The sequence below is a fragment of the Sceloporus occidentalis genome, unplaced genomic scaffold (assembly GCF_023333645.1).
Source record: "Sceloporus occidentalis isolate IW3139 unplaced genomic scaffold, rSceOcc1.0.p SCAF_2, whole genome shotgun sequence".
Classification (NCBI taxonomy): Eukaryota; Metazoa; Chordata; class Lepidosauria; order Squamata; family Phrynosomatidae; genus Sceloporus; species Sceloporus occidentalis.
In genome coordinates this window covers 119,512,198-119,539,970 of record NW_028316982.1, presented here as the reverse complement: position 1 = coordinate 119,539,970, position 27,773 = coordinate 119,512,198, and the positions used below count along the sequence as shown (strand labels likewise).

The 27,773-nt window shown below is 38.4% G+C and overlaps 1 protein-coding gene across 15 annotated transcripts in view; it reads right to left on the bottom strand.

Moving 5' to 3' along the window:
• The window catches only part of LOC149318932 (calcium-activated potassium channel subunit alpha-1), a 627,293-nt gene that overhangs the window by 90,540 nt on the left and 508,980 nt on the right, over window positions 1-27,773 (bottom strand). For all 15 annotated transcript variants that reach the window (XM_089510711.1, XM_089510713.1, XM_089510714.1 and 12 more), the window contains one exon: window positions 11,414-11,507. In XM_089510711.1, coding sequence (XP_089366837.1) covers window positions 11,414-11,507 — 94 coding nt within the window. The remainder of the gene's footprint in view (window positions 1-11,413; window positions 11,508-27,773) is intronic.

Genomic DNA, 27,773 nt, shown 5'->3' with positions numbered 1-27,773 from the left:
TACTCTAAACACATTCAATTGGCATGTTCAACTTTGGAACTTCTTCTGACTGACCTGGAAATGGAAGGAAAAGTCCAAAGAACAAAAAGGACTTTCCTCCACTTTCTATTCTAATGCCACCATTCATTCTTTCCACAGATTTGGCCTTTTTGCATTCTGGGGATTGTGTGATTTATGGCAAGGCGAGACTCTCAGTGGTCCAACTACATTTTAACAAGGATATGTGAAATCACAATTTTATTTTTAAGGAGAACTGAGCCAGAGCACTATGGAAATGACAAGAAACTAAAATAACATGTTCCATACACTCTATTGACAAGTCCTGGGCTATCCTGTCTAGTCCTGGCCTATTCCTTTTAAGAGTGCAATTTTAAACATGTTTATAGTTTTCTGTGGGTTTTCCAGGCTATGGGGCAGCGTTCTGGAGGAATTTATTCCTGATGTTCCACCTACATCTGTGGCTGGCATCTTCAGTGGGACATGTTTAAACATATTGATTTGGGTGTACAGCCCATACAACACAGCTGACACTTTTGCTCACACCCCTTGAGTTCAGAGACTACTGGGAGCAATATGTCTGAGGAGCTGGATTTACTGCTTGCAGACCCAAACGCAGGCTGAAAAACTGCTCCTGAGATTGGGTCTTGGGAGCTCCCTCTGCAGAAGATTTCATTCTCCCCATTCTTCGGAAGATGGCTGACTGGGATGTGGAGGGGTTTTTGGAGGGATATCCTCCAAATTCTGTGCAGTTGGTCCCCCTCCTCTTCTTTATATGCTATAATACAATGGCAAAGGTCCACCTAAATGTCTGAGATAACTCTGTGTGACATGGAAACATATCCACTGGGTTTGCTTTATTTTTCCTTTAGAAAAAAAGGACAAAGTGTTGCGTAAATTACACAAATACACATTATCCACAAGGCACAAAAACAATTTGAAACAGAATTGAGAGACAGAAAAAGGGGGGAATGTCATTTGGCCCTCCATATCAATAGATTCTGCATCCATGAATTCCATCATCCACGGTTTGAAAATATATTTTTTTAAAAAATCCAAAAAGCACATCTTGGTTTTGCTATTTTAGATAAGGGACACCATTTTACTACACCATTGTATATGACGGGACATGAACATCCACAGATTTTGGTATGAGGGACGAGTCCTGGACCCAAGCCCCAGTGGATACCAGAAGCTCACAGTACTAAGTCCACTACTTGTCTTCTCTAAAGGCCTCTTTCTCCAAAAGGGGGAATAAGTTGTGGAAATTTTGTCTCTGCATGGAGTCTTTCTTCTCAACATAATTTTACATACACAGAAGCACATACCGCTCCTTTATAATGGGAAGTGGCTCAACAGCCCAGACAAGTTTGTGACTGAGACCTATATTTCCAATTTATATTTGTGGAAAATATTTAGCAACAGTCTCCCACCAAGAGAATACAATTGTGTTCTTTGTGACTGTTTTACATTGACTGTACAATATGTAATTTCTGGTTCTCAAAGACTAAATATAGTGATGGCTTTGGTTTGTTTGTGGTATGTTTTGTTTTGTTTTTTGGAATGGGACTGCGGTGGGGAAGGGGTGGGCACTTTGCAAGTGTACCGTATCTAAATGCAGTGGGTGATGGCTCATGCCTTTCACATTTTCCCTTACAACCGCCCTAACAAATTGTGGCAATTAACATGCTGTTAGTGTTAGATGTAGGCAGCAAATGCAGGTGCTAATAATTGAAAAAGCATTTAGAGCTTTTACACCCCAGCTGAATATTTCATAATGTGCTGCATGTTTCGCTATTTGCTCAGTGGGTCTCTGTCACTTCAATCTTCTCTGACTGCTTTGACTGGCGCTCCAAAGCTCTACCAAGCCAAGACTGACGGCTTGTCACAGGCAAACTCCGCTGACTACTGTAGCAGCTCACTGGGACTGGCTGCAAAGGTTGTCACGCTGCTCTGATGGAACTCAGCAAATGTTTTGTGACTTATACACCCAACATTTGTCAGCTAACATTAGCCATTCCTCATGACCCTCTCCACTCTGTACCAATGGCATTGGGTTGTAATGAGAATCTGTGGCCGTGTGTGTGTGTGTGTGTGTGTGTGTGTGTGTGTGTGTGTTGCACTAATGACACTTCCTCGCTGACCTTTACTTTCATGAGCTTAATCAGTGATGAAATTTTCAAGGTATCAGAGCACATGTGAAGGCAGCTTTGTCAGGTAAAAAGTGCACAGTGCTAAGGAAAGAAATGTACATGTTTCACTCTGCACTTACACTCTTAACCCATTTATCTACTGATAACATTGATCTAGCCATCAAATTGAGGCTAGTCATTTATGTCTTGCTATAGCTTTACACTGAATGGAAACATGCTTATCTACTACATCATACCCCCTCTTAATTTTGTTCAGGACCTAAGGATGGACAAACGTGTCTATTCTGGCATCTGTAAATTTCTGTTTTCATCCATTTGTAATTTTTAAATAAACTTGAAAAGGGCCTAAGTATGTACAGATCCACTCATCAGATGCATGGGATTTTATTTATTTATTTATTTATTTATTTATTTATTTATTTATTTTGCAAGCCAAAAATTCCCACTCTTTCAGTCTTAAATGATTCAAGCCTGGTCTGGAAGATAACTAAGATAACTAGATAACTAAGGCAAGTAAACCAGCGTAAAGGTGAACATTAGGTAGGTGCTGAGGTGATACAGATTATCTATGTTTGAACAGTCTAGAATTTCACCAGCTTTCTGCAGGCGTTACTCACTACACTTTCTTCAATGTGGGACATGGAAGTGCCAGTTTCTTCCCTGTCTATGGTTACTTTGCTCACACAGAATGCAATGCACGAGAAGAGGAGAGGTTCCCATCTATAGGAAAGCTATTCATGCAAGCAAGATGCAGAGATCCTACAAATGAACAGGAATCTGCTCTTCAGACTTGCCTCTTTATATATGAGGAAAGTAGCAACAGAGGTAGCAGGAAGCTGGGTCCTCCCCTATTCCTCTCTTGACAAAAAGCATGCTGAATAATGTCTGAACAGAACTAGCACACACCCCTCTGCAGTTAAGATTTTCACTTAGAATTATTTTTAAAATCTAATTGTGTTGCTGTGAATTAAAAATGGATATTAATTGTGCACACATCCAGACTTGCTCATCAAAAACAGAAGCCCTTGGACTCATTCTAAAACCCGCAGGTAGAGGTATATAATCATGAAAAGAATAAGTGTTTCTTGTAGTTTATTACATGATTGAAACATGCACTGATATGTAACACATAGGAGGACACACTACTATAGTATTAAAGTATATATGAAGGAGGTGGCTGGGATACTGAGACTTGTGCAATACCCACAGAAATGTAACAGTTAATTTATGCTTCCTATCACATGGAATCAGTGGTTGCTACCTTCCAGGTTTGGTTTGTTGTTTCCCTGCAGATGTACCAATGCATAAACTTGTGTGTCCTCCACAAGTAGGGTTGCCATAATTGTCCACTTTTACCAGGGACAAAAAGTGGAACAAATTCAAGACCAAACTGTAGGGCAACTGCAGGACAAAACTCAGCCCAAAATGTAGGACATTGAAGAAAAATGGTGGACCTTAAATGTCCTACATTTTGAGCTGAGTTTTGTCCTGCAGTTGCCCTACAGTTTGGTCTTGAATTTGTCCTACATTTTGTCCCTGGTAAAAGTGGACAATTATGGCAGCCCTATCCACAAGTAGTTAGATACATATTTTTTTTTTTGCAGATACTCTTTACAGTCTGGAAGAAAGAAGGACCTAGCAAAAGAGCTGCTTTATTGTTTCCTGCCCTGGGCATGAGTTATAACTAATACTAAATCTAATATTAAATCCTGCTTATTTACTGAATGCATATCCTTGCCTGCTTCATGCATGCCCTTGGCATTAAAAGGAAGGGTGGTGTATAATGCATATAGTTCAGCACTTCATTGAATAAGCAGAATCCAGCATATGTTTGTGAGTCCCCTTCCCTGCCAAATTACAGCGAGATAAACACGGCAAACATAATTTAAATATACACTTTATGACTGCATTTCTGTATTTATTCATAAGCGAGTCTCATGACATTTTCACAAACCTCACAGAGATGCTGTCTTTTTCTCTGCCACTTTGCTGGACCTTGGCATCAATCTCACAACTAGTTTAGTATGTCCTGTTTTTGGTTGGCAAGGGGTGAAGACAGGGGAGGATGCTGAAACTAAGGCAAATCCTCAGGGTTATGAAATTCTCCTTGGCAACAAACTGGGAACTCAGCAGACCCTCTGTGGTTTGGGTGTGTGATCACGGACACTAATGATAATGACCCTTTGCTGAGAATGCTGCTTGTCTAGAGGCCAATGTCAAGTATACCATTCAGTTTGGAGTGAACAGGGACAAACTATTTGTTTTCTTTTCAAGCCCCTGGGCCTTGTCACATACTATTTGTTTCTGCATTAAGAGGCATTGTCTCAGCAGGTCTGACATTTCCTCCTACTCTGTGCACTGGCTGCATCCAACTGCAGCTATCAAAGCACTGAGGACTAGAGGCACTATCCACCAGGACTCCTTTTTTCTGTGCAAATCTCATGGAAATGTATAGGAGTGCAAGAACAGACAAGCTATAATAAAACTCTCATTCATTTTATTGGGCTTGAGGCAAATGGTGTTCCAGGTGGATACCGCATTACCAGCCATTGTTAACACACATTGTTTGTTGAGCTGAGAGGTTGCACAGTTTTGCTCACGTTGTCACCACAGATTCAGAACAATGTCTATTTGCTTTGTAAAACAGAAATTACAAATTAGTGTCACATTAAATATACAATTGGAAACTAAAATAAAAATACTATAGGGAACTGTGCATTTCTTTCTTCAAGTAATTAAATGGAAGTGGAGGGAAATTGTCATTATTAGCAGGTAATATTTATTTTCATTTCTAACCCTACTTTGCTCCAGACTTTCTAACATGACTATTGATTGTAAAAAATTTAATGCAGTCCCAGACCTCTGTACTCAGAGGTAAGTTCCAGTAGGTTCAATAGGACATCCCCACTGTAAGTGTGTACAGGATCGCATCATAAATTTATTTCAGTTATCTGTGGAAATAAGGAATGTGCAGCAAGCAAAATATTTTAAAATATAATTTTAAAAGAGGACTCAAAGTTTGCTGCACACCCTTTCTTTCTTAAGTTCATCCTCCACTATTTTATGTCATTGTTACAAATTCAAGGAGGAGTTGAACTGACATATGTAGTTCTTTCAAAGGAGGAACTACATAGCAACACCTCATATCTCTTGCAATTTAGTCTATGGCCTGTTGCAGACTGCCAAAATAAAGCTGTTTCGGGTCTCTTTGGAGGTATGCTATTTAAACGATGCATGGGTCCTAAGAGTCTGGACGTCGTGCCAAAGCCACACTCCATTCCTAAGCACCGGAGTGCAGCTTTTGGTGCAGCTTCCGGATTCATAGGATGCATGCATCATTTAAATACCATACCTCCAAAGAGACCTGAAGCAGCTTTATTTTGGCAGTCTGTAACAGGCCTATGTTTTGTCTCTGTTTCATACTTGTGCAGAAACCTAGTTTGTGAAAACTATGTAAGGCCATGTTATTTGGCCTGTGTAGTTATGTCCAAGTCTCATCCCAGAGAGACGACTCAGGAGAACACTGTGAGCAATGGTACAAATGCTTCCATGACCAGCATTCAAACTGAGTAAGGGAAGACATGTCAGAGGTGAATAAAATTATGAATTATGTCGAGAATGTAAATAGAGAAAAGCTTTTGTCTTTCTCTCATAGGGTTAGAACCTGAAGTCATCCACTCACGCTAAATGGTGAGAGATTCAAGACAGATAAAAGGAAGTACTGTACTGCTTCACACATCCCATAGTTAAACTGTGAAGCTGAGTATCACAAGATGTCATTATGGCTGCCAACCTGGATAGCATTAAAAAGGGATTGGATGAATTCATGGAGAATAGGTTGATCAGTGACTATCAATCAAGGTGACTATATATCATTTTAGTGTCAGGTACAGTATTCCTTTGTGTACCAATTGTTGAGGAGAGTGAGATGGAAGTGGAAGAGAGTGTACAACTACCCATGATTGTGAGTGAACTTTGCACAAGCAAGTGGTAGCCCCTAATGTTGGATTAGTAGGCCCTCTGTATCCACAGATACATGGATTCAAGCATCCATGGCTTGAAAATATTCAAAATAAGTATAAATTCTAAATAGCAAACATTGATTTTGCCATTTTATGTAATGGGCACATTTTACTATCTCTATTTAATGGAACTTGAGCATCCATGAATTTTGGTATCAATTGGCAGGGGTGGGTGGGTGGGTGGGTCCTGGAACAAAACTGTAGTGGATAACAAGGTCCCACTGTACTTTTGGTATGATACAACATAGCTTTTTTATGTTCTAGCTATTCTGTATATGAAATTCCAAAACCAGGACCTTGATATACCCAAGAGATTATTTTTACTTATTTCTTTGAATGGCAGATTTCCATCGATTATAATCAATGTCTTAATGTTCCATCTTTTTGAAAATCATAAGACATTTGGAGTGGAGCAGCTGTCTGAATGGAGGGGGGGGAACCTTAGCCTGTGGACTAATTGACAGACCTTTGTACTCGAGGGCATGCCACTCATATATGGAATAAGGGCAGTTTGTTTTTTTTCATTGCTGAGGACCAGATTAAAATTATTTAATGCACAAGAAGGCCATTAATATAATTTTTTTCCTTACATCTAACTTGCAGAATGAGCATGCCATTTTCTGGGACAAGCTGTAGTTGATGGAAGTTGTCATGACCATATGTGTCAATGTGTGTGCATGTGTTCAAGTCAACTGTTGACCTATGGTGACCCCATGAATATAATAAGGTTTTTTTTTCAGGCAAGGAATATTCAGAGGTGGTTTGCCATTGTCTTACTTTGAAATATTGCCTACAATACCTGGTATTCCCTGGAGGAGCCTCATTCAAGTACTAACCAGGCCAGACCCTGCTTAACTTCCAAAGTCAAAATGAGATCTGGTGCCTTCAAGGTATTATTTAGCTTTATTATGAAATTGTTCCTATTAAATACAACAAAGGAAAGTCACCTTCTATTTCACTATACAAGGTAATTCTACATTATACACAATATGGCAAACCTAGATTGCTTCTGAAAAGAAATTGATAAGCATACCTTAAAAGAATTAGAGATCAAAGGTTATAATGTAGAATTATTTTTGGTTTCACTATTGAGCATATTATCCATTCTATTACTTTACTCTCTTCATTCAATAAAGTTAGAAATGTGGACCAAAAATTCCTCCTATTCCTACAATGCATAGAACCCACTGGCTCGAGAACCACATCATTAGGGATGCATGTAATTCTAAGCTAGATATTGCTTGGACCAGCCAAAATTATATTAGGCATCAAGAAGTTAATAGAATATGTTTCTCTCCTGTTAAAATCAGTGTTTAAAATATATGTGTCAAGCCTCAGTAATAACATTTTCCCCTTCAGTATGTGCACTGTATTTATAGGAAGAAAGTCAGGGCTTTTAGTGAACCAGAATTCTACACTGATAATGTAGAATTACCGTGTATAGTGAAATAGAAGGTGACTTTCCTGAAGCCAAAAAGATTTTGATAGAACTTCTCAAGGAGCTTCTGTCCATCCTGAAATTGACAGTCAAGCAGGACTAAGATTCATATAAGCCCAAGAACTACCATAGATCTCCACAACTAGGAAAAATGTGGCAAAAGTGGAGAACTGTAACTGCTGGAAGCCATTCAGGAGCAGTAGTTCCCTTTTTAAACAGGTTGCTGACCTTCCCTGCACATTTTAATGGTAATCTCTCTCTCTCCTTTTTTTTAAACAAACAAAATTGAATTTTTACTCACTTCCATCCCACCCCACCCTTTTCTGCAATTTGGGAGATTGTGGTGGGTCCCAGTAGCAGAAAACTGACCCTCTCCAATGCCTGGATCTTGCCCATATGTACCCTAAAGTTAAATTGAAGCCAGGTGTGTCAATTTTCAAAGAGAGATTTCAAAATGTTATTGACAAAGTTATAATGGGATAAGTGAGATTCCTCAGGGGTGTTTTTGTGCATAAACTCAGTGGACATAAACAGTTTTAACTGGATAGAGAAACATCACCAGTCTTCCTGGTGTTGCTCTTTCAGATATGTATGTACATGTGCACATGCCCCATTGTTTTCAATGGGGCATGAGCACACACGCTTTCCCCCGGGACAGATACCCTGTGTAAGGGAAGGGCTGACTGTATTCTAACTTTTCAAAGGTAAAATAGCATTCTTCTACAAGGGCAGCTGATTCTGCTCCCAATATAAACTTTTTGTCGTAAGTGACTTCAACTTCTCTTGAGGTGGACTGGGCTGCATTAACATGGTGTCCCAAATAATATCTGTTTGGGTGAAGGTACAGAGAGTAGGGAAAGGCTAAGGGCCAGCTAGCAAGGATAGGTGATTTCAGTCCAGCAGACAGGCAAAGGAGGAAACAAAATAAGTCTGGTTTTGGCCAGCTCCCGACTCATTGCCTGACCTATGTTTAGCAATTCTGATGCGTTACCAAGCAGACAGCTCAAGCTTGCAATGAGTAATCTCCCTTAGTCCCTCTTCAGTAGGCAATGAAAGCTGGCTCCACTTTGAAAATTCTTCCCCCATCATGCAAGCTGACACAGGCATGCTTTTCAAAAACCCACAGCCAATCTGTTGATCATTACTTATTTACAAAGGCCTTCGGGCAGAAAGTCCTGTAAAAACCATACTTGATACGGTATACACTAGCTTTTTCGGCTTGTGGAAGGGGAGGAGGAGAGTCCCCCTAAGGCTACCTCAAACCATCACTTTCTATTGCACATAAAATGTACCGTGTAACACTAAAGTATTTAATATATATGGTATAATATATCTACAGGAAAGGCATTTGTGTAGAAGTGTGTTAGCCTGTATTTGGTAATTTGATGTTTTGCTGAAGGCTATGACTTGAAAAAGCCTGCACCTAGTGCCGAGGACCTGTCATCTCAGTACCCAAGAGCCAGTAGAATAAAGAAGTACCCTAAAGCAGCAAAACTTTGACACAGCTTTGAAGCATATGAAAACAGTATAACTCCCCAGAATTATTATGACTCAAGATCAAAGAAATGAGGCATACTTTACATAGCAAACAGGGACAGTGCACTTCGCTCCAAATGTTGCTGTGCTCCCTTCCTTCTAACTGTCTCCCTTTCCCTCTTATTTTATTTCATTTTTATAATCTTACATTTTATCTGATGATAGAAGGAGGGGGGCAGCCTCTCTCTCTCTTTTTTAATCCTTCAAATTTCTAGTGGATAAAATTAATGGAGATAAGATGACACAAAGTCACGTGAACTCTAAATGATCGAAGAGTCACAACAGCATCATATAAATGAGGAAGCTGGCTGTCTCCTCATTTTATTCTTTTCCTCCACCCCATCACTTAAACAAGCACCTAAATCAGTATTGCATTGGCAAAGATTACCTAAAAGGAACTCGGGAACTTTTTGCAACTAATTATTATTAGCAATAGATGGTCAACAAAAAGGGGGAAACCACAAATAGGTACATTTTCCATGTGAATCAAATGTGGCAGTTCTAAATTCCAATAAAAACAGCCCAGCAGTACAATAATAACTTCAAATGTGCCTTAGACTGAAGGAAGAATAAAAGCAATGGGTATTACTCTAAGCAGCACCTGAAACTGGCACAAGGGACTGAAAAGGACTGTATAGATTTGTTCAGGAATTCTGATCACTGCCACTGAAAACAGTTAAAATAAATATCGTATGTGCTGGTTTAAATATGACTATTTTGATCTAAGGTTGCATCTACACTGAGGAAATAACTCAGTTTGACACTATTTTAAATGCTGTACATCTATCCTATAGAATATTGGGATTTATAGTCTTACAAAGTCTTTAGCTTTCTCTGCCAAAGAATGCTGGTGCCTTACTAAACAACAAAACTCGGGTATCTGTAGGATGGAGCATGACAATTAAAGTGGTGTCCAACTGCATTAGTTCTACAGTGTAGATGCACCCTAAATTAGCATTGATTGGATTTTCAACATGGACATTATACACAGAGGAAAATGTACTTATGACCTGATTTAACATTTTTCCAATAGGGCATATAGTGCTGTCAAAGTGCCATTACAATGTCAGAACAACTCTTATTGTCAAGGGACTATCACTGACTAGAAGTCTCATGGTCTCAAAAGCAGCATCTTTTTAACCTCGATGTCCAATATAGTGTGGCCACCAGAAACTGACCAAAAGTGAAATTCAAATTGAATTTGGGGCTTTCTCCTAGAACATATTCTTCTGAGGAATGTTAAAAAAAAGAAGGGTACCCCAAAAAGCAGGTAATGGTTATCTAACACATATCTATGATGTTAATTCCTAACACAAAATTTGAAGCAAATCTGGAAATTCGTTTCAAGATAACTATCTGAGGAACTAAGAATTAGGTTAAGGACAAATTTATTCCCAGGTTAAGATGAGTGAAACGAATGTTTCACAGTTTATCATTCCTTGTATGTAATTTCACTATACAACATAAACAGATATTCTTTGTGGTATCAGAAAACCTTTGAATAATCATTATGCTATAGAAATCATTATCGGAAAGCACTATTGGAAATAAATACTTCACACCTAATAAATGAGGGGAGGCTGTTGTTAACTAAGAACCGGAATATGTTTTCATCGCTTGTCTTCATAATATCTATGGTCTTTCTTTTTAAAAAATCCCTATATTTCATAATTAATATTGCTTTTAGCCTTAGTACAACTGCATTCATTCTGAACTTTGATTTGGCAAGTGCATAGATTACCGGGCCTTTAAAAAAAATTTCAAAATCAATTAGGGGAAATTTGATTTCAATCGACAGGATAAAAGGAAGGTAATACACAGGTTCATTTTTGATTGTGATGATACATCTCACATATGGCCTTAAGTACAGAAAACAGTACTCAGAGGGATTCCAACAAAAAGAGAATTGCCCAAGGCAAACTAACCACGCGGGCTCCTCTGATTGGTTAATGCTATCATTAGTGCCACTGCTGTTTAAGAACTACACATGGACAGGACAGGGTGACAGCTAAGACTTTAAAGCCTATGTATTTTTCAAACAGCTTTTCAAACTGTTTTTTTGTGACAGATTTTTTTCCAGCTCTATCATTAACTGCTGACAAGCTGACAGAATAAATACTTGAGTCTTTCAGAAACCATCTAACAATCTTCTCCGTTCCCCACCACACTGCCGTGACCCCCCCCCACCATTTTTATTTATTTATTTATTATTGGGGGAGGAGGTTATATTAGGAGAGGAGATAAAGATATGAGTTGCTTTGCCTTACCGCATCAGCTTGGGCGAGGAGTTGGGTGAATTTCTCATGCCTCCATTTCGCTGCTTCTTTTTGGGTGACAGCGTCGTCGGCTGCTCGTCTTCAACTGGAAATACAGGCAACTCATGAGGTTATGATCAGCTCAAATTGTCACACGAAATACAGGTGAAATAGCCAAGAACACACACTCAGTTCCATCCACACACTGATATTTTATTGCTATCTTACATAGATTCAATAAAGACCAAACCAGTGTTAGTCGTAAGAGATCAATTTGAAAGCTGAAGTGAAAGAAGAGCAGGAGGAGAGGAAACCAAGGGATTGAGTGAAGAGATTCTGGAGATGGTTTGCACTTTCATAAAAGACCATGAATAGTTAAGCTGCGGTTTCAGAAAACAGAAAGGGGGCATCCTGCAGCATACGCAAAAGTATTAAGTATTTGAAATCCAAATACAGAGGATTGCCAGCCTGAACTTTGCTTACGTTGATAGCCTGATGCTACTGAAATGCCAGCCCAAAGTCTTCGTTGAAGAAATATGAAACATTCATTGCTTTGTTATTCAGTGCTGCAATAAATGAAAATAAAAACTATGCCATACTGCATAGAACTTCAGAGCAACTCAGAACCCATTGCTTCACCCTTTATCACAAAAAGGGATGTTCTTGCAGGGAAAAGCAGAATGTAACCACATGGCAGGAAAACTTCCTGTATAACAAACAATGGGAACTGTGGGTGAAAACCTTTCGATGGGGATGGAGGACAGCTTACATAGAATACCGTTATATTTATACATGTGTTTTTTTATAAAGCAAAACAAAAATAAAACAATTCATTATTATAAACAGTATAAACATTGGCTAAACTCTACAGCACAAAGCTCTTTAACCTTGGCACGATTAAAGTACATTTCTAACTATCAGTGAGCGACTCTTTTGTCACCATCCTGCTTTACCATTTGCGACAATTAGCAAATCCAGTTTTCTATGTTTACACAAAATTGCTCCCCGGCAATGTTTTCCTTGGTAACACTGACACTGTGATCAAATAAAAAAATATTTTCTAACCTATAATTAATGCAAAATCAGGCTAAATACAATGAAAACAGCCAGGCCTCCGGTAGAAATTACTTGGAATTAAAAGAAATGGAAGTGTCAAAGAGTACCGCTTCCAACATAGGTCTAACATTAATCAACAAGAACAACAACAAAAGAAGTGAATGATGTAAGCCTTTTGGGAACTGTTATCAAGAAGCAGAATTAAATTTAAACAAACAAACAAAGACACCTATAGATCTGACTGCTGCCTAGATTTGGCGGAGAATGAATTAACAACACTTGCTGGCTCTAATCCAGACAGTTATTTGCAAGTAACTAAAATCTTATTTCTTTCAAAATGATTTAGGCAAGACTGTTTTGAATGTTGGATCTCTCATTTTAACCCTCTAATCATGTGGTTTGTTATGTCTGCTAGTTTGTCAGTCATCTTATCTACCTATTCCCCTTTCCACCCTTTCAAATGGGTGACAAACTGAGTAATCTGGTATGCCAGTCATGTCATATCTATCCCGAAATGACAGGGGTAGCAAAGCAACTAAAATTGCCCCTCCCAAACTCAAGGTAGTTCAATTGAAAATGTAGACCTTATTCGTGAGACTAATCAGTTATTCTGGTCTTGTAAAATGTATTTTTCTTTAAAATTATTTCTGTTTCTATAGCACAAGCAATGCAAAATTCAGACATCTCAGCTCATTTTGACTGAATCTGAAAGTGTCCCCCCCCCCCGTTTTTTAAATTGGGGGTGGGGGGTGGCATTGGGAAACAAGGTTCAACTATACTAAAGTTCTGTTATGTCTTGATTTTAGTGGCAAAGTTTAGCCCAACTATAGGACTTTTAGTTTTTATATTTGGCCGGATCACACATGTCCTTAATTATTTATAAATGGATCCGTGGATAAATGCAAATAAAGTGTATTCCTGCTAAACCTTAATGTTATAATAATACAAAGTTGTTGTGTTTTTTTTTTACTTTGTGCACACATATTTGAATCCTGAACATTATACAGTTTTCGGTTTTCTTCACAAGTCACCCAGATATGATCCCGGGCTTTATAAAGTTAAAGATATTTCTTAAAACCACTCTTGTGAAATGATGGAACACGGATGGAAAATGTCTCTTGCCGGTGGTGTATATTTATGTAGCACTCAAGAAAATCTCTGTTTACAGTATATACACCATGCCTTTAGGGCACACTGGGAACAACCTCAAGCATTTTAAATCCCCATTTATTTCAGTGGGGGAGTTAAAGAAATACTTAACACTTCTTTTGTAATCACTGGGACTGAAAACTGCTTAACTGTGACTGAAGCATGCTTGCAAGGCAACAAGAATCAAATAGCTTGTAACAAGATCAGTCAAAACTGGGTGTGGAGGTGTGGGAGAGGCTACATCATATGTCTTTGTGCTCCTTTAAAGCACCCCATTAGACTTGTATGGAAGGGGCAGCTTCCAACTTCAAACTCAAAGACCATCCCCAGTATTAAGGTGACTGGACCACTATCTTCCTTCCCATCTTGGGCTGCGATGGATTGCCTGTGATTTTAAAATATCCCAAACAGGAGAATGGGCTGCAAAATAACTGGATTGCTGTTCCCTGTTTTTACCATACTGTGCAATAAAAGCAAACTACAAACTAGCACAGCACAGAGTGACAAGACAAGATACGTTCTTCCAATCATCTTGGCAACAGGCATGAGCCCTCATCCATCAGTTTAGAAAGGGGTCAAACTGATTGGCTTCCTTTCACCACACTGTCATTCATGGAATCACTTAAGACTGGCCATGTGGTAGCATGAAATCATTCTGTTTCCTAATGATCCTGATTTGGCTGGGATTATTTAAGGAAGAAGAATGTCGGGGGCTGCACAGAGACAGCAACAAATGCTGGGAAAAGAATTGCCAATCACTATGAACAAGTATAAAACAGAACTGTTGAAGGAGAGGGATGATCTGCTCCTTGAAGGCATACCCTTTGTCTCACAAAAGAAATTTAAGTGGTGAAAAATAGATGCACCCATAGTACCAGTTATTTGAGAGTTTGATTATGCTTTCCTAACCACACACAGTAAGATAGAGTAAGGGGTAGAAGAAATGAGAAATGTTGATATCATTAAATGGGAGTGCATAAACAATCCCATGGAATGCAGTTACTGGAGGAGATGGGAAATCTGGATGTTTCTGAGTAAAAGTATATCACAATGCATATCAAACAGTATTTGCCACTTAGGGATTTCTCTTTGCTAGCAAACCTCCTCCCACTCAAAATTTCACCTAATTCAATCTGCCTCTGCAGATCAAGAATGTTGAAATACAACACAATGAAAAATGAACAAACATTAAATAATATGCTTTGGGCTAAAATTCAAATATGCAGAGGTCTAAAAAGACAGGAGGAACAGTTTGCCTGTAGTTATTTATATACACACTGCATTTACTAATTGATTTTCCAAACTGCAGTTTCTTGATTGGACCAATGACCAATTGATATGCCTTATAAACAAAATAGAGATAAAACAATAAACACCATTTGCTAAAAAAAATAATTAAAGAGCACGAAAAATGAATACTAAAATCATACATTCTTACAGGCCTAGCTTTGCCATGAGGCAAAGTGCTGGACCTCTCCATTATGGCTGATGCTGGTGCAATTTTTACTCCCCCCTATTTTTTAAAAAGGCTTGGTACTGAAAGGAGTTGCACCTGGATATAGTGGCCATCCTCTTCTTTCCTCCAAATGCCTCTGAACCCAGCCTAATGCACTGCACCAATGTGATACCAGGTCAGATTTTAAATAGAGTGGAGGATCCCTAACTGTCGCTGTCACCACTTTCATATGTTTATCTGGTAGGTGGCATGGGGACAAGTGGCAATGATAGCTGTGCCTAGCTCCTCTTTTTTAAAACTCCTTTTGAAGCTCAACCTAGAAGTTAAGCCTTGCAGAGGCACTTGGTGGCTGTTGTGGTTGCCTAGTTTGATAGTCTTTATTCAGTGCCAAGCTGTATTATAAAATAACTTTTTTAAAAGGCAGAGTTAGGCTCATTTACAGCCCATGCCATCTAATAAGATGACGGGGATGGTGGCTTTGGAAGCTGCCACAACTAAACACTGGGCCTGTCCTCAGATTCTTTCAAGTCCCTCATGATACAAGCACATTCAACCTAAACTAAACACTAGGAAAAATGCATAGCAGGCTGTCCCAGAGAGTATTTTTCAATAAATAGCCACCATCACTGAAAATGCTCACATCATCTTTTCCTGTTTCATAGACAGGACTCTGGGGTTTTCCAAGATAATGACCGTAATCAAATTTCTGTACAAAACACCTGTTGAGTGTACTTCCTTTGATGCATCTTCTTTACCAAGGGTATTTAGCATTTTTTAATATATCTTAATTGTGATGAGAGATCACCCTATCACACTACATTCCAATCAAAGATTTTATTTTTCATGATTCACCTGAAAAGAGGTTTCCTTCTTAAGAATTTTTCAGTAAACAATGTTCACAGTGAATCTATCTGAACGATGTATGTATGATGGAAACCATGTTTTATGACTTGCAGCATTTCTCTCTTGGTACATTCCAGGGGAGGTGGAGGTAACTTGGGTGCATTTTCATAGAATCATAGAGTTGGAATAGACCGCAAGGGCTATCCAGTCCAACCCCCTGCCTTGCAGGAACTCTCAATCAAAGCATCCCCGACAGATGGCTATCCAGCCTCTGCTTAAAGACCTCCAAAGAAGGAGACTCCACTACACTCCAAGGGAGTGTGTTCCACTGTCGAACAGCCCTTACTGTCAGGAAATTCCTCCTAATGTTGAGGTGGAATCTCTTTTCCTGGAGCTTGCATCCATTGCTCCAGGTCCTAGTCTCTGAAGCAGCAGAAAACAAGCTTGCTCCCTCCTCAATATGTCATCCCTTCAAATATTTAAACAGGGCTATCATATCACTTCTTAACCTTCTCTTCTTCAGACTAAACATCTCCAGCTCCCTGAGTCTTTCCCCATAGGACATGGTTTCCAGACCCTTCACCATTTTGGTCGCCCTCCTCTGGACACACTGCAGTGTAGATTGAAATAGCACTTAACTAGTCTACAATTTGTTTAAATACTTGGGAATGTGTGTGTGAAGGGGTTTCAGTGGCTGACGAATTTCAGCGACTGTCTTTTCCTCCACTCTTTATTTACTGTCTGAAAATGATCTGCCCTGGAAAAGTCTGGGAGAGAGAAGACTAATTCCATCAATTACCATTACATTAAATTTAAATTTAAAGAACAACATTGCTTGTTCACCTCTTTCCTTCCTATCCAGCTTGTTTTTGTATCATATTAATTCGATTGTGAGCCATCCAGAAAGACTATTTTATTTTTTATGCATGATTAGAAGGCAAGAAACTTTGATGATGATGATGATAACTACCTAATATTTATAATTATGAAACCATCACAAGAAAGGCACTGCTCTCAATTTTTCAGTGCATTATATATATATATATATATATATATCACTTTACTTTGGAAAAGGTAAAAAGGTGGAGGAAGAAAATAAAATAGTGTTTACTTGTACAGCTGGTCTTTTGGCTGAAATATTTAACGGTATAACAGTCAATACTGCGTATTTTCTGAATTGTTGTTTTAATAAACATTTTTTCCTTTTCATTCATCTCACCTCACTATACTGGAAAAGTTTAATGGAGATACAGAATTATGCAGATTTCCTTTATCAATTTTGAAATACAACAAGGTTGACGAATTTGTCACAGATGTTCTGAATTCCATCCTGTCTCTATACTCTCATAAAATCTAAGAATTGAGTTTTCTAGATAGCCTTCCTAGTAACAGATATACAATACTTGCCGCAACCTAGAACTCCTTTAGCCTAATAGGCATTACATCAAACAGTTTTATCTCCATGGAAGACTGTGTCAGAAAGGCATCAGACAATGGCTAATGAGGCTTCAGATACTCTGGTTTGGACTACAGTGTAGTTTAAAAGTCACACCGATGTTTCAAAATCTTTGCTTATTTCAGAATATGTGTGTGTGTGTGTGTGTGTATTCATGTGAATGAACAAGAAAGAGAGTCATTATTTCTGTGACATAACCTTCAGACAATGTTCCCTGAATTGATTTAAGATGTGCCGGTAATTTTAATGGCCCTTGTGTGAAGGCGAACATCTGAAACAACATCTTTCTTGGCTTTTATCCTCAGTTCTTCCTTTAAGCACAATCAAGAAAATGTCTTCAAAGAAGCAGTGGTCAAGGTCTTTAGCCATTTGAAGTATTTTAATACACTTATAAAAATAAATCTGTCACCTCCATTGTCTCATCTATGTCATCATCAACAACAAGGGCTTTTAACAAAACCCAGCTTTTATGTACCCCAAAATAAGCTGTAACAGCTAACAAGATTAATCAGACATTAATGCAAACTTGTATACTTGCCAAGCCTACTGGTGAAAAAGGTAAAGATTTCAAAGCCAGCCAAAAATGAAACACAACACCAACCAGAAACCATTAGTTGTCTAGCTATCTTGATTAAGGTATTAATCACTACATCTGGAGAAACCCACATCTGCAAGGACTTAGCAGAGCATTAGTAATGTCATTTTCACATTGAAAATGCTCAAATTTCACAACCCATGCACAAAAGAATCTTTGTTGCCTGATGCATCCGGCTATGGGACTACCTACGGAGTGCTTGGTTCAACCCCGGCTTTCTGTTCAGATAATGGTGGCATTTGGCAGGTAGGCTGAGTGCCCTTTGCAATCTACAGTAGGAAGACTTTCTTTGCTCAACAGAGCCCAAAATGTTAAGATGTTGCAGTGAGGGATTGTTTGGTAGAAGGAGACTTCCTTTACGGTTATTAACAAGCGGGACTGGTTCCAGGATTCCGTCAGTGGACTTGATGCCAACCACTGCATGGGTACTGGTGCTCTTGAATTGAACTGAGCGGTTTGGGTAACTCTGTTTAGCTTCATTCTTTACTTCTAAATGATAAGGAAAAAGTGTACATTAATGCATTATGCATTAAAAGATTGTTCAAACTACATTAGTGAATCAGTTTTCCGTGGCAACCTGGGGTTTGTGGTGGTTGTTTTCAAAACCACAATCCTAAAGAGCCCCGACCTGTGTGGGAAGGCACTCAATGAAAGGTATTCATCATGTGCTTCTGAAAATCTTCACCACAATGCCATCAGACTGTCCTGAAAACTTCTATTGTCTTTTTTCATAAATGAAGCAAAATTTCATGGCTGAGATTCCTGTATCTGCAGAAAACATTTTGGTGTGTACACAGGGCCTAGACATCCCCCCCATCCCAGTTGCAGACTCTTGTTCTTTGTTGGATGAGGGCCCACAGAAATGCTCCTCTTCTCATATGAGTGGCCTTCAGTGTGTCTTTCCACTGTGAAGATGCGTTTGCATCCATCTGAATGGGAGGGGGAGCATACATGTGCACTCTGGCCTACATGTGTAGTCAAATTAATTTGTTCTAAAACTACCATTTTTTACAGAAAAATAAAAAAGATAATTACACAATATTTCCATCTGTCAGCAATAACTACAGCCAAGGGAAAATATGTCCAAAGCAATATCAGACTTTGATAAAATCTCAGGATTTATTCATGGCAGAAGATTGATTTTCTCTGTTTACCAAAAGAACAGAACTTTGTATTTCCATTATGTACCATTTAAAATAATAATACTTGCAAGCCATTTTAGATCATTTATTCCAGTATTCAGTGGGATGAATTGATGTTAAATTCAGGTACTCGGGCTTAAGTGAGTTCTGGACTGGACTATACTAAGGTGATTCAGAAGCTAATTACTTCAGAAAACACACTATTGCTTCTGGATGACACTAAAATATGTGACAGCCCAAATGTGAATTCACTTGTTCTCTTTTAAGATGTACACTGTCACAACTACCACCAGTATTGCTACTATTACATATTTGCTTTCGATTGCAAGTTAGCTCTCTAGTTTGATTTATTTTATATGCAGTACAATCCTATGCATGCTTACCTAGGGGGACGTGGGGATGGAAAGACTATTTTAAAATATCTTTTTAAAATGGTTTAAAAACATGTTTTTCAGGGCTGAGAAACCTGAACAAGACTGACAAGAACTGTTGTAGTTTCGGATTAATTCTGCACAAAATTTGAATTTTAATAATAGTTAGTAATTGTGCTGTACAATTATTATTTTACTGGCTTTTATTATTTTATATTGGTCAATGACTGAATAAACAGATTGATTGATTGACTGACAAGAACTGTTGCAGTTTGGGATTAATTCTGCACAAAATTTGCATGTGGGTGTTTTGCCTAGGAAACAGTATTTTCAATATAGAAAACAGATTTTCTGCAAAGAAATTAATGTTTCTATCTTGAAATATTATTTTATATGAAAAAAATATATTGTTTTATATTCAAGACAACCACACACAAATTTTGCACAGATGGGTCTTGAATTGCATTTTGAATTAGCATTCAAAAACTGTGGTTTTCAAAGACTTTCTCAGAATGAGAAAATTGCCAAAATTACTTGTTGCTACCTTTGAGAAGAAACTTAGTGAAGAATCATATCCCTATGTAGAAGTAAGCTTCATGGGGCTTAGGCAAAATTATGTTTGTACAGACCTATTAGGGTATAAGCACCACTAACCATTGTATTGGAGGGGGGCTTTCTTTCAAGTAAACATATATAAGATTGTACAGTAATTCACATCATGCTTAAGACTGCTCTCACTTTCTCTTTGTCACTCACAGATCAATATAAACATTAAATTATTGTAAACTAGTGATCTATTCCTTACTTTCTTTCCCATTGGGAAAGTAATTTGGAAAAAAATAAGTTAAAAAGTTAAAGTCTCTCACATTTGTGGCATCTTTTCTTTTTAAAAAGTGATGAAGGGGAAATTATGAGTCGATAAGAATACAGTCTTGTAAACCCTAGAAGAGTTCTGCAATCAAACGTAGAAGGCCTGGGACCCTTTTTAAAAGGACAAGAAAGGAAATATATCTGCTCTTCAAATGTAAATTAGCAATTGGGAAATATACATGGAACCCAGATGTCAGCCCATTGCTTTCTAGAAATAGGAAACATGTCTCTATCACAGAAAGCTTATCACATGCAATCTACACCAGACACATTAAAGCCCAAAGGAGTGATTCCGGTTTGCTATTTAACAAATTCCATATGAAGGGCCTAATCCTGTGCCCACACAAGGAGATAAAATGATCTACAGCCTGGTTGAAGGAGAGATTCCTAAGGGTGTTTACATGTCAACATGTTTCCCCTGGGGATGGAAAATCTGTCAATTTTGCTTTCTTTTGGCATTCATTTTAAAATTGTGCATTATCTTTCCTTCATTACAGGGAAATGTGTAAAAATTCAGTTCAGTTAAAAAAAAGTGAAACAAAATTTCTTCCCATCTGCACTGATCAATTTCAATAGATACAGCTATCCCTAGCATGGAGAAGACCATGCTGTACCCATCTACCATACATTATGAAATATAAGCAGCTCCTTGTGAAAAAAAAAAAAAGAGATGGAAGGCAACACTTATTTAGCATTAAGTTGATAGAACACACCCAGACTCAAATCTAGACCTTTATGAATTAAGCACTCAAATCCTTGGAATTGGGTGGACCCATCTATTTCACTTTCTCCTCCATTTGGGTTTTTCTAAATGTTAGTTCTTTACATCTTGAATATGAAAATATTTGCAAATGTTGGCACACTCACATAAAGAACTAGCTGAAATAAAATTCTCATTCATCCCTAGTTTCATCTGAAACATCATCTGAGAGATTTTCTGATGCATCATTTTATGAATGGCAAAATCCCAGATTTCAAGCATGGACATTTTCATGAGTAAATAGAAAGAAAATATGAAGACTTCCTACTGTCCCATGCGTAAACCCATGGACAGCACATGAGGAACATCCATGTTTTTGAATACTATTTATCTAATTTAGAGCTTGGAAAAATAATTATGTCCTTGACTACATCTCTAAGAATTTCCCAGCTAGCAAACAACCCAAAAAAAGAGCTTTTCTATGTTCCATCGAATCCAGTATCCCATTTTCCACAGTGACAAAGCAGATGACTATGGAAAGCCTGAAAGCCGGACTTGAAGGCAATAGATACTAGTCATGATGGCTTGAAAGAAGGAAAGACACTACAGTACTTTGATTTGCCTATCAATTCCAAAGTCTATCACTGTCTGTTACACGCCATATACTTCCATGTTCAGAAGCAGTATACTTTTGAATACCCATTACCATGAAGTTAGACAAGGGAGACAATGTCTGCTGCTTTTCATTGGTAGGACTGTGGAGCCACACATAGCTACCCATTCACAGGTAGGCAGAAGTGCCTTTTTTCTAAGCTTTTCAACAGGCAATGCTCCTCTGTACCCCAATAGAATGTGAAGGGAGACCTAAAGAAGCCAAAATGCAGACAAACTGTGATAAAAATGACTAGGTGTATACAATAAGTCTATAATTGAGAGCAGTTAAGAGTGAGGGATAAAATAAATTGTGCACACTGCACAATTACAGTGGACCCTTGTTATACGCTGGGGTTTGGTTCCAAGATCCCCCATGGATAACAAAATCCATGGATGCTCAAATCCCATTAAATATAATGACATAGCAAAATGGTGTCCCTTATAAAAATGGAAAATGAAGATTTGATATTTGAAATGTATATATTTTTTGAACATTTTCAAACCATGTATGCTTAAATCCGTGTATAAAAAATCTGCATATAAGAAGGGCCAACTGTATCTACAGCTACTTCTGTTTGGGCTGTAACTGTTTCACACTGAATTTTAGTGACCTCCACTATCACTGGAACATTTCTGACAACGGTCTGAATTATCATGGTGGACAAGTCGCGGCTGCGCAAGAAAGCAGACAAATGCTTGTTTGTCTCTTCTATCCCAGCAATGCCAAGAGACACAAAATGTACACTGTTTCATTGCCATACTGCGAGATTCTCTGCCCCTGCCCCATTGCCATGTGGCAAAGAAACTTATAGCATGATGAGATCATGTCACAGATTTTTAAGTCTCTAGACATCACTAAGTAAAGGGTTTTGCAAAGGGGAAGTATAGGATTTGGAGCTCTTAAATAGCCCTACTTCTATCCAAAATATTTAATACCAGCCTATGGCATTAAAAATCTTCATCTAGAGCAGGGATGGGCAACTTCCATTAGGATGCTATGTTTATGGTAGCCAAATCCTTCCAGCAGAGCTTTCCAGGGCACCCTGGGACAGGATGTCAAGCTTAGTGTTTAAGCTGTGCAAAGATAACACTAGACTTTCACCCACATTTCCCCCTCTTGATATTTATTTGCTACATTCAAGATAATTTTAATCATAATCAAGTCCTAAAGCATTCTTAAAGCAACCAATTTGGATAATTGGGTATGTCCATGCCTGTGGCTGTCTCTGCTGTTTTCCCTTTGAATGTGCACTTGCCATATCTAAAAAAAAAAGAAAAAGAAGGGGGTACATTGTGTTAATTTAAATATAACAAGGCAGAATACCAGTGCAGCATTTTGAAACAAATGGCTAAAACTAGCTCTTATTTGCCTGGAAGCAGCCCCAAGAAAAAAATGGATTTTTTTAGAGAAGGAGGAGGAGAAACAGCAGCAGTTCTCCCTTGGGAGTGCCACTGTAGTACAAAACTGCCTCACCAAGATTCATGATGGAAGCTAATGTATTAACTTCTAGCAATGGTTGAAACTTCATACTCCTTATTTTCTGAACCTCAGATTTTCTTAAATGTCCTGTTTCATGATGGCAAGCTTGATTTAGCAGTGCTTCCTACAATTTGCCACTGCACCTGAAAAAACCAGACAGTGCCGCACCAATGAAACCAAACACAAGTCTTCTGCTACATGGCAGTTTTACATACCTGCTAGAATCATGATGAGCTACACATTATCAAATACATACTATCAGTAGCTGATCAAGTTTCTGGTGACGAAAGCGTCTTTTGATCCTTGTGTCAGTAAACAATGGGTGACGTCCCATTTTTCAATAACGATGCCTACTCAGACTTATCTACTTATGACTCTGTGAATCAGGAAACTGAAAATACCAACCACAATTCCTCCAAACTGTCAGCTATTGCTGTGATTCTACCCAGCACCCTCTGTACAAGACAACAGATTAACCATTAGACTAGATATGTTGAAAATATACAGCTTCAACCTTTCCCCAGCTAGCTCAGAGCGATGTATAGATGATTATTTCAACCGTCAGCTGCCGCATAGACTTAAACCCCTGCACAATAACTCCTGGATTCATCTGCCCCTTGTCAAACTCACACAGCCTTACTTTGAGGATACATGGTATGGCAGTTTCACTGCGGATCTAGAATAATCCAGACGGCCGCTGTCTCTTTGTTAACAGGAAGTTGAACTGATGAGTTTGTAATGCATTTCTTATCAAAGGTAGTTACGAAAAAATACACTCAGTCAGCTTGGGCTGGAGTTTATCATATAGTCAAACAGAGTTCAATCAAAACATCTATGCTTACATCTAAAGAGGGGGAACATACTTGTGAGCTCCTTAAAAAATATTCCAATTAATTATTTATGCATCTATCATTAATTTCTTTCTTTCCCCAGCAGAACATGTAATAAAATAACTGCTTAGAAATACAACTACAGAATACAAGGTAATGGGGTAAAGTAGCCTTTTCCAATCCAGTGTCCATCAGATATTTTGGACTACATGTCCCATTGGCCCCAGCTAACATAGCCAATGATAAGGGGTCATGGAAGCTAAAGTACAAAATATCTGGGAAGTGGTTGGAGAAGGCAGATCAAAGGTATTAACAAAGTCTACCTAAGAAATATTGTAGGTTTGTGATGATGTACATAGTGATAATGTACAAAATCAGTAATGACGTACAACATTAGGGATGATGTACATAGCCATGATTTTGTTTTGAAGGGGTGGAAATAATGTTTGAACATATCTGATAGAGACCTGATTGTTTTTTTTAGTGTTGAGAAATCCTGCTAAGAAGAATTCTTGACTGACAAGCATATTTGCAGTTTGTGACTTATTCTGTGCAAAATTTTCATGTGGTTGTTTTGTGCTGAAAACAGAATTTTCTGCACAGGGAATGACATTTTCTGCAAGGAAAATACTATTTCCACATATAAAAGTTAACTTATGAATAGAAAATGCTGAGGATGTCTGCACTGAGAATGCTGTAATTGGGGATTTGTTCTAAGTAGAATCCTCACATGGTTGAGTTGCACAGAAATGAGTATTTTCTGCACAGGAATCTCTTCACTGAAATATTATTTCCCACACAGAAAATACGGTTTCCTGCATAGAAAAAGCTACATGTGTGCAAAATAATCACATGTGGATTTTGTGCAAAACTAGTCTCAAGCTGCAAATAGCCTTCAAAAACTCTAAGGTTTTGAAAGACTTTCTCGCAATGGGAATTAAAGTGCAGAAACTGCACATTACTATTTCTGAGAAGAAATTTAGTGAAGAATTACATCTCCATTAATTTTCCAATGGGAAAAAATGGGAGCATTCATTATTGCCCTGAACAGTTAGATGGTTTAAAGATTTTATTGTTAGATCTATGAAGAAAAAAAAAAATGAATGCACAAAAGTAAATAATGATCCAGAATTGCATTCTGCTGCTCTGGGAGATGTCAATGCTTCTGAGTGAGAACTAATATACATGTAAGCTCAATGCAGTTATTAACAGGCATAATATGTGCAAGAATGATGCAGACCTTAAATTACCATACCTAGCACTTTGAAGATATGTGTTTCTAACATGTGTGTAGCAAAGTGGTATGAAGAGGCCATATCTTGAACACACCTACATATTCTTATATAATGACACATATTGCGAGAACAAATAGTGGCTACAATCATATACCTGGGCTCATGTAATCCAGGCTATGCCCTCCTCCTATGGTTGAGCTCTAAAAAGGAAATTGGAACCATTTGCTTCTTTTTAAAATTAGCCAACATTTGTTATCATGATCAAAACAGTATACATTTTATCCTAACAGAATCTTCACAGTTTGAAACTGGCTTTCAGTTAGACATATCCTGGTTAAAAGTAAGTGTAGTTTGTCCCTGATGGATACAACATGACCATCTCCTCTTTAGAGCAGTAAGGAGAAGAAAGGGCCCCATATGGATGTGAGATTCATTCAATACAACACTGATAAAGATGGGGTTTAGAATGACATCTCAATACAGACACTGTGCACACTCTCTCCAGTAGGGTAGAAGCTTGTTGATAAGATTCAACTGGAGCATTCTTAATGTGCTTTTTTTTTTGAAGAAGAAGAAGAAGAAGAAGAAGAAAGCACAAGCAAGAAGTCTATCAAACCTCTGACAGGCCACCACAGATGATTGCAGCCCGATTGATAGATCACAAATTGTGATGGCCAACCATTATATCTGGTATCACTCCATTTACATGCCCATGAAACCAAAACACAGATGAAATTTAGACTGTAAACTCATCCAGGCAGTGCCTGTAAACCTTTCCAGACAAGATTTACAGAAGCCTTTGGGGCTTCAGTACCTTACCGAGACACACCATGCCAAGGACTGCCCTGGATCTTCTAGAGCAATGCTTTGATAGGCACTCTAAAGTTCTGTGGGAACTTTTAAAGGACAACTCACTTTAAAATATGCATAATGTTTAGAAAAGTCTGTAGCTCAGCAATGGTGGGGGACACAGACTATTGATTTTGCTTAGGACTCCCACAGACCTGTTGCCAACCCAAGTCAGAAACCTAACTATCAAACAGGGTATTCCATGTGCACACAGATCCTTTCAGCCCCTCTCCCAGTTGAATCTCTTTCAATAACTCGTGGAAAATTCTTCCCAAGGCCTACACTGAGAGTATATTTGTTCCAGAACAGCACCTTATCGGACAGTCATGACCAGTGTCTTCCATGTAACACAGGCAGTGAATCTGTTGTGTGATATGTGGGAGTCCTTGCTCAGAGGACTTGGAAGGGCAGCATTTAGTGACTTGGATAGCTGTTCTCAAGTCCGGAATAAGGCCTTAGAGCATTCTTTACAATCCCGACACTGAATCCACTGGCCATCATTGCCATCTGCTGCCACCAGAAGAAAAAAAAAGGTGCTCTTCAAGCCAGAAGGGAACAGAAGACCTTTAAACTCACATGCAGGATTAGTTGGCACCCAAAATAGACAATAACATCGACAGTGTCCTATTATGTTCATTACATGAATGATGGCATTGTAACAAGCACCCAATATTCTGTCTCTGGACTCAAGCAAAGCAGCTGTACTGAATGAAAGAAGCAAACAGTTGCATGTGTGATGGTGGCAATGGCAGGCAACCAACCACTAACAGCTTGGCACCCTGAACAAATACCACATTTTTGCCATGTATTAGGAATGTCCTAAATATTATGTACCTAAAGTCAGAGAGTCAGGGAGATAAACTGAATCTTCAAGATTGGGACCATTGCTTTTCTTTCTGCCTGACATGCTTACACTAAACACTGAGTGCTAATTTGTGGGACCTCAGAATCAAATACTATTTCCATTCAGGAATGCTTATGCTTATATTAAACCATGTCTGTTTTTTCCATACACCAATTCCTTCATTGTGGTTTTTCAGATCTCTCTATCCTGCTGACTTCCCAGTTTATGAATCACTGTCTGTTTATTCAAGTCATTAAAATGCTATTGGCAAACTGTCCACTGAAAGGCATCAGAAGTATCAGTGGGCATTTTTCTCCAACAGTTTGACAATCTATAGACATCCATGCTGCTGTGATACAAAATGTATCATTAAACTCTTCAAAAGCAGAGCCCTCCCCTTCAAACGGAATAGAAAGAAGTTATTTTAATGATAGCTAGAAGTTGTGAGATTCAGAATCTCTCCATTTTTAGGGAATGTTCAACTAAAGCTACCTCTAAAAGTAAAATATGGGAGTGGGAATCAACCTTCTCCAGAGAAACAATAAATAAACAAGAAAACTACAATTTACCAGCAAACTGCAACCTCTTCATCAAATAGAATTCTAGTGATTTTATTTTTCAATAGCTGGTGCTTTTTCATGACATTTGTACAAATAAAAGAATGTTCAAGGCCTTGCTATATGGGTGATTCCTCTGGACACACTGCATCATTCTTACATGACACAGGGTCAAAACCCCAAACTGGCAGGACTGTTCTCACAACAGCCTCACCAGATCCAGGGCATCTTCCCCCTAACCTGCTTTAAATAACACAACATTTGATGTGAGTATTCAGTGGTGGT